Below are 15,047 nucleotides of genomic sequence, written 5' to 3'. Positions count from 1 at the left end.
GTACGTACGTACGTACGTACGTACGTACGTACGTACGTACGTACTCTCTCTCTCTCTCTCTCTCTCTCTCTCCGTAAAGCTTTTGCCCGCCGCGAAAGTTTATTAATATATACAGATGTATAGCGAGAGCGGGCCGGAGTTTATTTTCGGGCCTGCGTCCGCCGCCGCTGCACTTGACCTCAGACACACGGATTCCCCCACGTCGATCTCGATGATTGACAATCGCGCACCTCCCCTGGGGTACCGGGAGGGGTAAAATAACTAACTGGTTTTTTTACACGTTTTCATGGACCCAGATCCCGTGGAGATGGCGAACGAGGTCAGGAGCAAGGTCATACTGCACTGGAACTGCCGCGGTCTCGCGGAGTTCCCGGAGGTGATAAGACTGCACGGCGGTCACATCCAGGAGATATATCTGAAGTGGAACAGGCTCACCACTCTGCCGCCGTGGATCACGGAGCTGTTCAACGTGACTAACTTGTACATGTACGGCAACCGGATCGAGCGGCTGCCCGCGGAGCTGGGCGGCATGAGCCAGCTGACGGTGTTGGATTTGAGCGCCAACCGATTGGAGCTCGTACCTCCCTGCATCGGCAGTCTGAGCAATCTGAAATCCTTATTCTTGAGCGACAATTTCATAGAGAGATTACCGGTTGGTAAGTTCGTCGAGATTATCAGATTGTTGCGAGATTGTCGAAGAGAGAAACGGATTTACTGACTCACGTGAACGAAACGAAAACAGAATTGAGCCAACTGAATAATCTGGAAATACTGTCTGTCTCGGGTAACCAGATCGTCGCGCTGCCGGAATGGATCGGCTCTCTCCCAAGACTTCGAGAGCTGTATGTGGATAACAATCAGCTGAGGGAATTACCCAACAGATTGACCATAGCTCCTGAGCTCACCATGATCTCCGTCTGCTCAAACAGGTCATTAATTGTATATTAATATTTCGCAAAATAAATATTCCGTTTGTTAAACCAAGTTATAAAAATATTCCATTACTTCGCACAGCTCAGTCGAGCTACATATTTTCGAGTTCTCTATTTGTTTCTCAACAAATGTTTCCAGGTTGAGATATTTGCCGTTGAATGGATTTCTCTCGGCTCCCTGTATTCGATTCGATGCCAACGAATACCTGAATTATGTGTCGTATCCGCTTCTATTTCAATTACTCTCGCAACTACACACGACGGTCGTCCACGACAGAGACTGTTTGGCATTCGGGTGAGTAGCCGTGAAGCCTAGGCTAGGAATAAATTACGCGCGAATGAAAAATATAAATTCTGCATAAACAACTATTTCTTTACTTCCAAAGTATATATAATATATATATAAAGTAAATTTACAATCTATATATATATATATGTATAATCACAGATGTTTTAAGACGCATTATGACACAAATGTCCTAAACACAAACATAAAACTATACGTAAGGATGAAGGAGCTGTTTGAGACAGATGCCGATATTATAATTGAATTGCCACGACAGCTGCTAAAGATTCACGAGGTTTGCGAGAACGTGACTTGCTCACTGTGGGAATTGGCGCTCAGAAAAGTTTACACCGAGAGGTAATTGAGGAACCTTGTAAACAGGAATCTCTCGCGTCATCGTCCCCCCACCTTTTTTGGGGGAAAAAAATATCTCGCAGAGTTTAACGCAAGTATACACATTTCAGATACAAGCACACGCTCGACGTTACCGTATCTCCCGCGAACGTAACGATACTCTACAAACCGCTTCTTAAAAAGACTAAACTGGACTTCACACTGTCTACGAGCTATACTTTGTACAATTTACTGACGAACGGACCCACTTGTATCTGCGTAAATTCTCAATGCCAGCAACCGATATTCACAGAAGCCTGGATCATTATCGGCGTCAGCCGCCACGCGGAGTCCACGATAATGATCGCTCTATGTTGTAGCAGAAGGTAACAAAATAATCTTGTAATATACCTGAGTACATCGATTCGCGAGTATTCTTTTTTTTTCATCTTTTCTTTTGCAGTTGTGCCACCGCGTTCGCAGCGCACTCGAGTACGACTATCAATCTTCATTGGCACACCATCGATTGATGAGCCCTCCTCACTAGGTAATCTAATCAACTCATTTCTGTATATAAAAAGTTTTAGGAGAATAAAGAATTCTTGCGCGTTCAACTGAAATCTTGTAAGTTTGTAAATTAAATCTCTAGCTTGTTTATAATAATTTATTTCGCAGTATTGCGGCTACCAATAGTTTCAGTAATGCCCAGCAGGAATTCAAATTCCATGACATAATCGACGGATTAGCGGAGTGTTAAATTATTACATCATATTCCACATATTCACTTCCTTGAGGTATCGTTATTCAAGACTAGTCTCACTGATAACGGTATCTTTTTTTTTTATATTAAAATATACGTTTGTGATCGTGTCTCGATGTACCTTCCATGCGATATATAAAAGTCCCAGGATTCTCCGTTTTGCTATGTTTTTTTTTCACATTAATAATTGCGTTGCGAAAGAAAAATATTAAGGTCTCTCTCCTCGTGGCGACGGCGACTCGATCGTCCACTCAAGCGATCAGAAGATCCAACGCCTTGTCGCGGTCGAAGTTACACTTGACTAACGCCGCGGAAGCTTTGTCCTCGGGAAATCCTAGATCCTTCAGCGTGCACAGATTCTCGTAGTAGACCTTCGCCTTGGACTGATCGTGCTGCGCGAGCGTCAGCGCCGTCTCGGCGTAGTCGCTCGGGACGCCGGTCTCCTCCAGGGACTGGACGGCCAGTAGGTATTCCACGATCTTCTTCTCGTTCGCACGTCCCAGCTCCAGTACCGCGCGTGCCGCTCTGCTCTTGGGGAATCCCATGTCGCCCAGTTGCATGACCAGCTTCAGATCGTCCTCCGTCATGCCCGACAACAAGTCCGCCGGCGGTTTCGCGTGATTCGAGTCGTCGTGCCGCGGGGTCGCATGCGCGGCGTCGCTGTCCGGACTCTCCAGATCGGGCCACGGCTTCCAGTTCTGTTCGCAAAGGAGAGATCGATCGAGTCAGTCGCGATCGGTATTTTTACACCGCGAAGAAAAAAAAAAAAAGTGTGTTACCTCCATAACAGGCCGTTCCAATTCCTTCTGAAGTTCCTGCATTATCGTCGAGACGCTACGGTGATTCTCGACGCTGAGCGCGTCCGCGTCGGCCTCGTCGTCCACCGGACTCTCCGTATCGGTTTCCTCCTCCTTGCAAATCTCGGACGTCTCGTCGATCGTTAGTTCACTTATGATATTCTCCAGTTTTCCCGCGGGCATCCATTGCGACCTAGGCTGTAAAACCTGCATTGAAAAGGGAATTAAGTTTAAATTTATTAAACGTCAAGACGATCGAATATGAGATTCATGATGATAAGAATCTCAATGCTTATATTTAAGAAATTTGGAGAGCAACACAAGCTCCCGTTTCATTAACCTGCGCTAATTCCTCCATGTCGTTGATGGTCTTCAATTCCATATTGTCGAAGGGGCTGCTCGTGTCGTTGTCGAAGTCGGCGAAGTCCAGGTCCCCGTTGGTCTTCACATGATCCTGAAGGTCGTTCGCCGGAGGCGATGACAGCGGCTGGGGCGTGAGTATTGTTTCCGGAGCGGGTGGCGCGTTGACAGGTACCTGCTTCACGCAATCCGCGAGCGGCGGCGGTGGCGACGGAGGTGCCTCCTCTTTCTCCTTCTTCCTCTTCTCCCTCAGCCGAGCCTGACGCGCCTTGCTGTAGGCCTGTCTAGCCTTGCGCCACTCGCACATCTGATTGCAATTTAATTGATTCACGATAACCGCCGTGGCAGATCCACGTCGCCACGTACAAATCACAGAGCCATTCATTCACATCCCAGTGGAATGTCAACGGTGTGTAAAAATAAAAACGGAGATTATGCCTCACCTTTTCGAGCACCGATTTCTCCAGGCTGAAGTCGTACATCAACTTCGACACGTCCGGCAATCGGTTGTTGTACGCCGCGGGTAGGCCGATCTTCCTCGGCGGTTTGTAGGCCTCCGCGATTTTCACGTGGACCCCGTCCATGTGTGACGCGACCAGGTCGCATTGCGCCGAGACGGAGGGCCGAGCCATTGGCTCGTACACGCCAGGGGAACGCCAGGGGATAACGCGCTAACCCTGCAGCGATGACGTCCGTCGCTTTTAATCGCCGATGCTCGGAGCATAACCTAATTCCCGTCGCAACGGATCCCGCTCGATCGCGCGTGTCGCGTGCCACTGACACATCTCGCGCGCGTATAATTACGACGTGATTGAGCGCCAAATTCCCTCCTCCTTTCTCACTCGTTTTTTGTGCAGCCTGAGAATTTGAGATATCCCTCTTAACGATCCGAAAAAAAAGACACTTTGACAGCTCTCGAATTCTCGTGCAGTGCAGGCGAGAATACCATCAACCGCCAGCAATAATAACAGAAAAGAGGAGAGAGGTTGAGTTAGAGAGGTTTATCGATATTCGATATAATTATGCAGCTGTGCAGTTATTCAAAATTTTTTAATACTGTTCTATTTTATTTCTGTTTTTCTCTTTTATATTAGATATAATATGCTGAATAAAAAAAAGTTATATGAATGTGTAGAAGGAGCAGGTGTTTAAAGCGCAGTGAACATTTTTTTCAACTTGTGAAATAGCCAGCTGTAGATAAATTTTCGTGATTCAAAGCTTAATCGACATCAGGTATCAGATATTGGATCGAGCAAAATTGAAGAATATATTGACGTTATCGACTGTAAATTCTCTGACCGTCGATAAAAAGATATTCTTATCCGGAAAAGATATTCAGACCCGGGTCCCGGACATTAATTTGAATTATTATCAAACATCAAAAGCGGAAGCGAGTTCAAAAAGACTTTTTGGTCTGCATTATCTTTGCGCACGTGTGATATATTTGACTAATTCAGCACTATCTTGATGTATGAATATTAATCTAACTCCCTCCTTTCGTCTTTTGACGTCGTATATCCGTTACTTAAAATTGATAATAATTGACAAAATTATCTCAACAAAAATTAAATCATCAAGGAACACACTAATGCGCGGCAGCGGTATATTTATATATTTGTTTTTCTGCAAACCGCTGCATAGTTCACAGTAGAAAGCTAAACTATTGCTACTTTGCAATAAGTATAGTGTTCGCATAAGCTATAGCTATAAGCTGTGTCGCGGCAATATAAACTCCTCGATCCTTGATCAATAAATCAAATTATTTCATATATTATTTTATACACGAGTATTCGCGTATTCAAATAAAATGTCCCACGACGAAGATTCCCAGCAATGGATCGACAAGGTGATGCCGAAGATCATCGAGACTCTTGGACCGGACGTCGACGAGACTCGATACGAACTATTCAAAAATCTCTGTTTAATCGCGTCCACCGTGTACCACGTGCACCTGCAATTTAAGAATAAGACAAACGATCGGAACGAGGAATTGTTTATGATACTCAAGAGACCCGGGCGGGACTTCTATCAGCAGACATGCATCGAGCCTCAGTTTCACAACGAGATCCTGTTCTATCGAAATCAATCGGACGAGAGGTACCTGATTTATCCAAGATGCATCTACGCCGCCAAACTGTCGCCCACCGACGCGGTGATCGCTCTGGAGAACGTCAACAAACGAGGATATTACGCCTGTCCGTATCCGTACAATCCACCGTTGGAGTACACGTTGGCGGCGATGCGCGAGTTGGGACGATTCCACGGGAAGGGGTACGTCATGAAGGAGCTGCAGCGGGAGAAGTTCTACGACATCGTGGCGCGACGTCAGGAAGTTAGATTCGTGAAGATGGGGAACCTCTACGAGGAGGGTATCAAAATTATGGGGTCGCGGGCGGTGGAGTATCTTCGCAGTCAGGGCCACGACGCAGTTTTCTGCAATAAGATGGAGGCCCTGCTCACGAACGCGTTCGACGAGGTGATGATGAAGGTGGTGAAGCCGCTCGAGCCCCTGTCCACGTTGTGCCACGGCGATTTTATGTTGAGCAACATTCTCTTCAATAAGGCGGAAGAGGACGGGCAATGCCGCGCGATGCTGATCGATTTTGCGCTTATCACGTATTCGACGCCCGTTATCGATCTTTCCACGTATCTGTGCCTCTGTTGCTCGAATGAGGAGAGAAGGGAAAAATTTTCCGATATCATGCGGGCCTACCACGACGCGCTGATGGAGTATCTGCTGGACGCTGATATTCAAGATATTGAGAAATATTCGTACGATGCTCTGTTGGATGATTGGAGGAGGGGTGCTCTTTTCGGTTTCCTTATCATGTCCATATATTTGCCGACAATATTGGGATATGCTAAACCAAGAGAATTAATACAGAAACTGTTGCAACTAGGAATCATAGAAGGTTTAAAGAAGCAAAAATGTCTAGGCGGAGATGAAGTAAATAAAATACTAGCTGATGCATTGCTGCATCTGCAAGAGCTTGGCTGCTTGAAACATTTTTTGTAATCGTGCAAGATAATTCGGATAATACTTAAAATACAATCTATATTGATTATAAAAAAAGTAATGTGTGAAGTATATGTATATATCGAAATATTTTTAAATTATCATGTAACGTTGATTCAGAACTATACTAAAACCAAAGAAATTATTTTATAAACATCATTATTGCGTCTGTCGTTATTTCTACGAGTAATGTGTCCGTAATATAGAATTGCATGTGTAATTAGATGAAAAATGTAATGAATCATATTCGCGATTTTCCAGTATTTTATGCGATATTAATAATTACAATCGTATCATTGTGAAAAATTGTAATATATTTCAAAGATAATAATAAAACTGTAAACTAATAAAACTGTAAATAATAATGTAAATTTTGTTTTCAGTGTAATCATTAAAATTCATTATAAAAATGCTAGCTTTGAAAACAGTGTATAAGCATCAGTTTAAAAATATCCTGTTTTTCTCGTTAATGTCTACGTAATGTTTTTCAGCAGACACTGTTTCATAAGCGACTTACATATATTTAAGGTGTGGTAACAATATTTGTATAATAATTATTTTATTTTCATCTGAAATTTGCATTCTCTACATGTTGTATCCTTGACACTTATCAGTCCCCGTTTAAGAATAATATATATTTGCTTATGCAAGAATATGATGCAGCAGAATTTAATCTTTTGCATTATAAATATATATTTTTATGCGCATACAATCATAATCACGATAATGCATTGTAAAGTTACAATAGGTTTATTATTTATTATAGCTAAAAACTTTGCGTTCTGTTCGATATAGATATAATTTTGTTATATTTCTTATTTGACAACGAAATGAACTTGCGTGACGATAAAAATAATTTTCTTGTTATAGTCCATGCTTTATGGGATTATTGCGCAACAGTTTTTTTAAGGTCCAAATTGGGAAAAAATTGTAAGTTCTGTTTTTCGATCTTCTATTAATTTTTGAATTTTAGATAAAATCAATGGATCTTGATTGATATTAGTTTCTGAAAACTTTTTCACCTGAAACAGATTAATTTGAGACGTTTATCATCAATAACTAATAATTTATTCTTATGCAGCAATTCGACTAAATAGAATTTTGCATTAAACATAATATTAATGAATAGATATACAAAAATGGATATACAAAAATGGAAAAAATATATTTAACTCTTTAGCTGCGGAAATACATATATACATATACCGTAAAAATTGTCTTTTATTTGCGGAAAACAAATACGTCCTCGAGAACTGGACTGAAGTCTCAATTTATGATAGGATAATTTTCATAATATTTTTCTAAGCTTTTCTTAGTTAGATTAACGATCTAATATTAATTCGCGAATAATACAAATTTAGTTTACATAAAGTACGCTGCAATACAACACGGTGTTCGACAAGAATACAAAAGTACAGTTAAAGAAGCAAACATAATTATTTATTAAACTTAAATTAGTTTATGTATAATGGCATTAATTTATAATTTTGCACAAAAAACAGTTGTTATTTAAAACGCGCCACAGTTAAAGCGTTATTCATAGCCAATAGGTAAATGAATATGAATTTAGAATTATAAAATGTACCTTGTTAATAGCTTCCTTAAAATGAAGATTTTTAAGAATAAGTTCCATTATTGTATCAATAGCAACTGATCTACAAAAACAAAAGATTAACGCATATGTTTTTAAGAAGCAAATTTTTATACGATTAAGAAAGCATTATAGTGTATTTATGTGAAAATGATTGTTATTACCTAGGTTTTATAATATTAAAATTATTCAATATGTAATCAAGGATCAAAGGCTTGTCCGCATGATTTTTAACAATAGCATTAAAAACAAAATAATGATTCTCATCCGAAAATAATGAAGTGTTTAATGCTGTCATATTTAAATAATATCTGATGATAACAGGATTTTCAACGCAACTCAAACTTTTCAATATCATTTTATCAGATTTTTTTTGATATAATTTTAACATTTTATTCCAATCAAACTCAGTAGCTTTCATCATACCAGCACAGTACGTCCATTCTTGCCACCATGGTAGCATTCTAAAATATATACATATCAATTTATTAAGAAAACATACATTTCATACGTATATCTGACTTCCTATTTTATTATTACTAGGTATTAAGTTTCGTATTTTTACATTTGTATTTAAACAATCATACTCTTATAAAACTAACTTCCCGTTCTCTGTATTATTCTCTCACTATAATACGATTGCCACGCGGTCATGCTATTATATGTATAGTGAGGGATTAATTGAAAGAAGGTTGTACCAGTACTTTGCTTGTCAATGTATGGCATATATTGTTGCTTATAAGCAAGGAGAATGTTTAATATCGATGACTTGAGGAAATAGAGATTTGTCTAACATTAAGTCTATATGCCTGTGCGCGCCCGTACGCGCGCACGCACGCACACAAAATAGTGATTATTAGGGATAGTAAGAAGAGTTACGTGTAGTTATTAATTGTAGGAGAATTGAGATGTTGGCTCAATCTAAGGGCAGCCTCTTGCCTGCATCCCGTATGATCAAGAGCACACGCCCACTGTATGGCGTCTCTCCTTTTCTGTTCTGTGATATCATCACTAAAATCTTCGTCATATCCTACGCTCTGAATAAGTTTGTCAAGGAGTTTAATTATGTGTGACTAAAAATCATAAAGTAAGTGCTTCAATATACATTCACATCACATGAGAGTCATCGGTGAACTTGCGTCTAACTTTTACTTGTAAGGGAAAAAAGAGGATTTTTGATGATCGACATTATTAAACTTTTGTAATAATAATTTAACACGAGATATCGATTAGATTGAGAATGTGTAAATGTCGAACTGAACAAATTGAAGAATCAACTGTAATACTACAAATTTTTCTTTTATTTTTATGAAATTATTACCTACCAAGAAAACTCTGCTCTCTGGCAGTAAAAGATACTTCGACTGCGACAGCCGTGTTAAAATTTGAAACATTGGGTACCATGCCACATAATCTGTCTCTCGCGATAAGTAATTTATAAGATCGAAGAATTGATCTCTAGACATTTGTTGCTCCAGCCTTAAGAAAAATGCGTCATTGATGATTTGTGCACGATTAAGAACGTGTATATTCGTGTAGTTGTCAGAATTTAAGTAACGTATAATCTTGTTCCAATTCGTGGTATCGTAATTGACACGATAGTATCCTGTAGCATTATCCATTATACTTATTATTATAGATTTTTTAATTCGATTTTATTAGATATATTTTCGCATATCAATATTTTGCATTTTCTTAACGTATAACAAATATAATATATACTTGCAATTAACAAAAAAATATCAAAAATATTTTATATTAATAATTTGGCAAAGTTTCGATGAATTTAATCATATAAACCTTCATAAATTAAGCTTATAAATAAAAAAATACACATAAAGACGAATTATGTAACAACTTTCGTGACAATAGGATAAATAATATAAGTAAAGAAGCATAAACTTATTACTTATACTTACCAGTTTGTTGCAAATTGAGAATAATCCAATCATCTGGATTAATTTGAAGGCTTATATTTTGATCTGGTCGTAACCAATGACTGGGCACAGTATTGGAGAAATCGGGATTGGAATGCGTTGCGAATGACACGGGTATCCACCATGTATTACAACTGATAACTTTATTATGGACTATAATTGACTGGACACATTTTTGTGATATTGTCACTTCGCCAGTTTCGTTTGTCATTACGTTCACTACAGGATAACCTTGTTGATTCATCCATGTATCCATCATTTCCTTTACTTTGTAATCTTCGTGCGGGATGTCAGATTCGTCTAGAGCATTTTGCATAGCGTTCCACAAATCGTCCGGAGTGACCGAGCTAAATTGACTAAATTAGAAAAATGGCATTGTCCAGCACTACATATTGTTACACATTCGCGAATATAAATGTCTATTAAATGTTTTAGGTAAATATTAATGTACAATTTAACTTATATTCACGTAGAAGTTTATAAAGTATATCTTAAAATTAACATAACTTGAATTATAATAAAATAAAAAATAAAGTATATAGCCTATAATTAAGTAACAATGTGATATTGGATCTACGTAAATTCATGTTTCTGGTGACGCATTTTTTTTCAATATGAGTATAAGAAGTATTATTATATACTTATAATACTTAATATTGTGATACATATTAAACATACTTACTGCGTAGCCAAATACGTGATGATACCTTTTTGAAATACCTCGTCAGTAATTGTATGATGTAACATGCGTAATAAAACTGGCGCTATTATAATAATACATGTCATGAAATATCGGCTAATAATATATTTAAAGTAGATTACATTTAAAGTACTTATAAAATTGAGATGTATATAAACATCTATTACAGAAAAGGAGAATTTTTTTGCTATTAGCTTTATGTTTTATGTTTTTCCTTGAACTACTCATTAAGAAATTCATGTGTGGACAGAAATGTTTCAAATTTCAACTGTCTATGTGTGAACAGTAATGTTTAATTATATTTATGAAATCTTACCTTTTTCGTAAACTTCATGAGAAAACAGCTGTAGTTTTTCAAAGGTACCGTTAAGTTTTATTGTGACAGAATTCAAAAAACCAGTATCTAAGAGCATAGCATCGTGTAAGGTCTGAATCACAAGAAAATCCATCGTTCGCCAATCTTTATAAATCTAGAAGAAAGAATTCTGTATAATGTAACTGAATATTAAAAACTCAAAGAAAAGTTGACATTAGAGATAAATTAGTTTATATAATAAAAGTTAGGTAGAATTTAAAATAGCGGATATTTAATACGACAATTGCAAAAAACAAAATATCTTTAAATTTCTATAAGAGTTTGTGTTAAATTGTTTTTATAATTATTTGAAAATGCATTAAATACGTTTTTTCATCATTCTAAATTTAAGCACGTGACATCTTTTATTCATTTCCATTTTTTATATTTAATAAAAATTTAGTATTTATTTGTATTTAATTGATGTATTAGATCTCTCAACAGTATTTTATTTATAGATTATAAAACGTATTTAAAATTTTTTTTAATGAACAACCTTGCATTTGTGATATTAAATTACTTTGCTAAGGATGTGCGTTTTGACGAATATTGCAAGTCCCTCGCTTAACCACAAGTAGGACCACCAAGATGGAGTGACCAAATTGCCAAACCATTGATGGGCGATTTCGTGTGCTATTAACGACGCTACTTTTATCTTTTGGTATGTTGGTTGTGTGATACGATCGTAGATAGATTTTGATTCACTGAAAAATATAACATAATATATAATCATATAAAACGTTCCTGTCGTGAATATACAGTTTAACGTATTCGCGAATAATTACGTAATTCATAATTTTCTTACGCGAATTCAGATATTTGAAATTTTTCCATATATATATATATATATATATATGATATACACTATTATATATGTACAATTGTATGTACAAATGTAATGAGAGTGGAAAGAAAGGAAGGGGATGAAATGGTATTAAATTCAAGACAATCTAAATATGCATTATTACTTGAGTATCTGTAAAATATGCACATGTACTTAATTGTTAAATTTCGAATGCTGAAAGTATTATTTGCTAATTTTAATTTAAGATTTTTTGAAATTATATATTACTTGTAAACAATGAGTCCCCAATTTTCCATGCCGTCATGCACATAATCCTGTACCACGACGTAATCCGTTTTCGGTATCTTTTCGGAACTATTAGTATACTCGACCATGAGTGGCACGATTTTCTTGATAAGACTATGTGCAAATCTGACTTGTGATATCATGGACGGTCTGCACCATATATTGATGGTCTCGTTCGCGTTCCCAACGCGGACGAAATTGAACGAAATCACAATCGCCACGAGATAAGTGGACATTACTGGTGTGATGTTGAAATGTGTCCGCATCATGCTATTTTGTTCTAAAAATTCCTCTCGTATTGGCATATTTGACAATACCTTGTATTTCTGATGATGCCTTACGGAGATGTCAAAAGTGGCTTTTAACGCTGGCTCGTCCCAACAGGGAAACACTCGTCTGGCTCCATTCGGTTCAAATTGTGTTATGGCTAACAGTCTATAATTTAGTTGAATGTTTAAATAACAGCAAATTTGCTACTTATGTCTGATAAAAAACAATTTAGAGAACACTAGTTGTTGTTTATTACTAGATTATGTAAAAATAATTTTATTGAAACAAAATTTTTGAAATGTTTTGTACTCGTGCCGTTTTATTTTAAAGTTATCTTTCTAAATATTACATTATGCACATATTTTATTATAATTGTATGTACATATTAAAAAACGTTTTTAAGTATAATTACCGAGCTATGTATTTATGCACTGTTCTACCCGAGTTCTACACGTTATGGTAATATTGCGATAAGAACAAAAGAAGCTAATAATAAATAATATTTATATTGAATATATATTTTAAATACTTTAATATTTACTTACGTGGCGTTTCCTTCTTTATCTGTGTTCAGAAATTTCATAAAACCTGTTTTTAGAGACTTGTCAGATAGATTACCGGCAAATTTCATGTTCAGAGTATAAAGACCGGGCGATAATGCATTGTCGAAAGTAAGTGTCAAAATATTTGTTATGTCGTCATGAATATGTTTCATCGGTTTATAAGCTGTTCCGATGTCATTAATCAACTTTGTCGCCGCTTGATTTATTTTTAAATCACTCGAGTGTAAGCTTATTTTTGACGATACATGACGAATTTCGATACTGACATTCGATTCACCATAAAAATTGCTTTCTTCGAGTTGCGGTGTCAGTTTAATGTTATAATGAATTGGTATCGCGTTGCCGGGTAAACGATGAATTTTCAAATTATGATCGATGCAAAATACCGTGCTTGTGACCAATATTAGGCCACCGATATTTAATAACAACTTTAGGAATCCCATGTTGGCATTCGGTTTACGTATCTATGATTTTTTAAACAAGGAGATCAAATTAATGGTTATACAATGCAGTTCAAAGTTGTATGTTAATATTATATATTTATATGAAAATTGAAAGAATAAGAAAAAATCATCATATATAAGATCTACTACATTTAATATTGTATATATTTTATTTGATGGAATCAATTAATCTTACTATTAATCCTCTTTTTTTTATAAAACCTTTTAAAAAAAAAAACAAATGGTACGTTAAATTAATCGGTATAAAAAATAAATTTAGGCATTTAACAAAAAATTACGTGTTCAATTATTTGTAGAATATTTGCCAGTAGAAATAAACAACATAATCACATATTTTGTTGATATGTGAGATTTGCATTGCCTAGTCTATCAGTTAGAGTAATTGTTTGAAGAACGAAGAAATTAAATCTGTTTCTCGATTATTTATTTGTGCTTTTTAATATATTTTCGTCTAATATTTATTTATTAAATTTATTTTCGCAAAAATGACAGACTTTATCTAATTTCCTTTTTCTTATTTCCATAAAATATTCCTGGACTGTGAGAAAAGAATAGTAAACAATTTGAATTATTAAAAGAAAAACAAAAATTAAAAAAAAATATATTCTTTTCATCATAAGATTGTTTGTATCTATTTGTTAATAATAATTATAATTTCGTTTCTTGTTTGTTTAAAATTTTTATTCTATGTTCAACAATTTTGCTTGTTAAAATTATTTTAAAATTATATTAAATGTTTCGTTTTTCTAAATTTTCGTTAATTGTAATAAGAAACAGAAACATTTCGATTTATTAAAAAAATAAAAATTCACATTTTAGTTAAAGTTAAATTTAGTTGTGTTTTGTCTTCTGGAATTATTTGAATGACATTTTATGTACTTTTTATATCGCTAACAAGAGATAAATGTATACATTTAGTTATTATTAAATTCTAACAGCTTCCTGCAACAGCTTGCTTTGTACGTTACACTTGTGTGCTTATTAAAATACAATAAATTTATAGTACTTACAATCAATTAATTACGGTTATTGCCATGAGCCGTTAATGTCAGAGATATACCAGCGTAATTGCGACTGCCGTCTTATTGCCGTCTCGAGAGATCACCGACTGACTCGAATGTCAATCTCTGATGCTAGAACAAGTACGTCATGTGAACATCGTATGATCGTGTGGATATAAAAGATGTTTACCAAATTTCAAACTGTGAATTCTTTGTTTTCAATAACGAACATTGTGACACATAGAGTTCTTGAATTAAAAGTTCGTTAGAAAACTTGAATTAAAACAATCGAAAAGATTAAGAAGCTTCTTAAAAATTAAGCTTTTCTCAGAAAAACTGAATAATAATAAATATTCAATAAATGTTAAACATAATATAAGAAATATATATTGAAGTAAATATTTATCGAGCCAACACGGGTATTATGGTGTGTATTAATTTTTATTGTTACAATATCAAATTACATAAAAACTATAGTCTATATATACAAACTGCGCCATAATTTTTATCGGTCTTGAAACACAATTTTTACGAAGCTGCATAGAATCTACTTGTAACGAATTGACGAGCAATTTAATATCTTTTGATGCTA

At 36.0% G+C, this 15,047-nt stretch overlaps 4 protein-coding genes across 6 annotated transcripts in view; 2 read left to right on the top strand and 2 right to left on the bottom strand.

The window, feature by feature from the left end:
* Positions 1 to 2,171, top strand: part of LOC105450166 (leucine-rich repeat-containing protein 28) — a 2,565-nt gene extending 394 nt beyond the window's left edge. For 2 of the 3 annotated variants that reach the window (XM_011689890.1, XM_011689889.1), the window contains exons 2-7: positions 297 to 656; positions 743 to 929; positions 1,072 to 1,227; positions 1,381 to 1,575; positions 1,683 to 1,937; positions 2,015 to 2,171. In XM_011689890.1, the coding sequence (XP_011688192.1) occupies positions 308 to 656; positions 743 to 929; positions 1,072 to 1,227; positions 1,381 to 1,575; positions 1,683 to 1,937; positions 2,015 to 2,081 (1,209 nt within the window). In that variant the 5' untranslated portion in view covers positions 297 to 307 and the 3' untranslated portion in view covers positions 2,082 to 2,171. Of the gene's footprint in view, positions 1 to 286; positions 657 to 742; positions 930 to 1,071; positions 1,228 to 1,380; positions 1,576 to 1,682; positions 1,938 to 2,014 lie in introns of those variants that run through there. The other variant, XM_011689888.1, reaches the window with a different exon arrangement.
* A 30-nt stretch (positions 2,172 to 2,201) lies between these two features.
* Positions 2,202 to 4,573, bottom strand: LOC105450165. Its single transcript, XM_011689887.1, has 4 exons — positions 3,912 to 4,573; positions 3,449 to 3,775; positions 3,091 to 3,315; positions 2,202 to 3,009 (listed from the first exon to the last, which is right to left on the bottom strand). The coding sequence occupies exons 1-4, from the start codon at positions 4,098 to 4,100 to the stop codon at positions 2,563 to 2,565; spliced, it is 1,188 nt and encodes a 395-aa protein (XP_011688189.1). The 5' UTR covers positions 4,101 to 4,573; the 3' UTR covers positions 2,202 to 2,562.
* A 500-nt stretch (positions 4,574 to 5,073) lies between these two features.
* On the top strand, positions 5,074 to 6,831 carry LOC105450164. Its single transcript, XM_011689885.1, has one exon. It carries the CDS (start codon positions 5,276 to 5,278, stop codon positions 6,482 to 6,484), a length of 1,209 nt encoding a protein of 402 aa, XP_011688187.1. The 5' UTR covers positions 5,074 to 5,275; the 3' UTR covers positions 6,485 to 6,831.
* Positions 6,832 to 7,026: 195 nt separating this feature from the next.
* On the bottom strand, positions 7,027 to 14,661 carry LOC105450162 (thyrotropin-releasing hormone-degrading ectoenzyme-like). Its single transcript, XM_011689883.1, has 13 exons — positions 14,646 to 14,661; positions 14,465 to 14,587; positions 12,973 to 13,463; positions 12,140 to 12,592; positions 11,588 to 11,771; positions 11,029 to 11,182; positions 10,695 to 10,776; positions 9,995 to 10,368; positions 9,401 to 9,681; positions 8,955 to 9,148; positions 8,240 to 8,539; positions 8,070 to 8,139; positions 7,027 to 7,506 (listed from the first exon to the last, which is right to left on the bottom strand). The coding sequence occupies exons 3-13, from the start codon at positions 13,431 to 13,433 to the stop codon at positions 7,390 to 7,392; spliced, it is 2,670 nt and encodes an 889-aa protein (XP_011688185.1). The 5' UTR covers positions 13,434 to 13,463; positions 14,465 to 14,587; positions 14,646 to 14,661; the 3' UTR covers positions 7,027 to 7,389.
* Between the last annotated feature and the right edge of the window lie 386 nt (positions 14,662 to 15,047).

Source organism: Wasmannia auropunctata, unplaced genomic scaffold (assembly GCF_000956235.1).
Source record: "Wasmannia auropunctata unplaced genomic scaffold, wasmannia.A_1.0 LD336069.1, whole genome shotgun sequence".
NCBI classification, from domain to species: Eukaryota; Metazoa; Arthropoda; class Insecta; order Hymenoptera; family Formicidae; genus Wasmannia; species Wasmannia auropunctata.
Note: the sequence above shows the minus strand (reverse complement) of the source record. Positions and strands in the feature narration are given on the sequence as shown.

What these genes read in the sequence shown, in the direction of transcription:
- LOC105450165 (XM_011689887.1), bottom strand. Translation starts at nt 4,100, where the DNA reads ATGGCTCGGCCCTCCGTCTCGGCGCAATGCGACCTGGTCGCGTCACAC. An exon ending in AGAAATCGGTGCTCGAAAAG is followed by an intron (nt 3,776 to 3,911) that starts GTGAGGCATAAT and finishes AATTGCAATCAG; the next exon opens with ATGTGCGAGTGGCGCAAGGC. An exon ending in ACATGGAGGAATTAGCGCAG is followed by an intron (nt 3,316 to 3,448) that starts GTTAATGAAACG and finishes TTTTCAATGCAG; the next exon opens with GTTTTACAGCCTAGGTCGCA.
- LOC105450162 (XM_011689883.1), bottom strand. Translation starts at nt 13,433, where the DNA reads ATGGGATTCCTAAAGTTGTTATTAAATATCGGTGGCCTAATATTGGTC. An exon ending in ATCACGTATTTGGCTACGCA is followed by an intron (nt 10,369 to 10,694) that starts GTAAGTATGTTT and finishes TTTCTAATTTAG; the next exon opens with TCAATTTAGCTCGGTCACTC. An exon ending in TTAAGGAAGCTATTAACAAG is followed by an intron (nt 7,507 to 8,069) that starts GTACATTTTATA and finishes AATCTGTTTCAG; the next exon opens with GTGAAAAAGTTTTCAGAAAC.
- LOC105450164 (XM_011689885.1), top strand. Translation starts at nt 5,276, where the DNA reads ATGTCCCACGACGAAGATTCCCAGCAATGGATCGACAAGGTGATGCCG.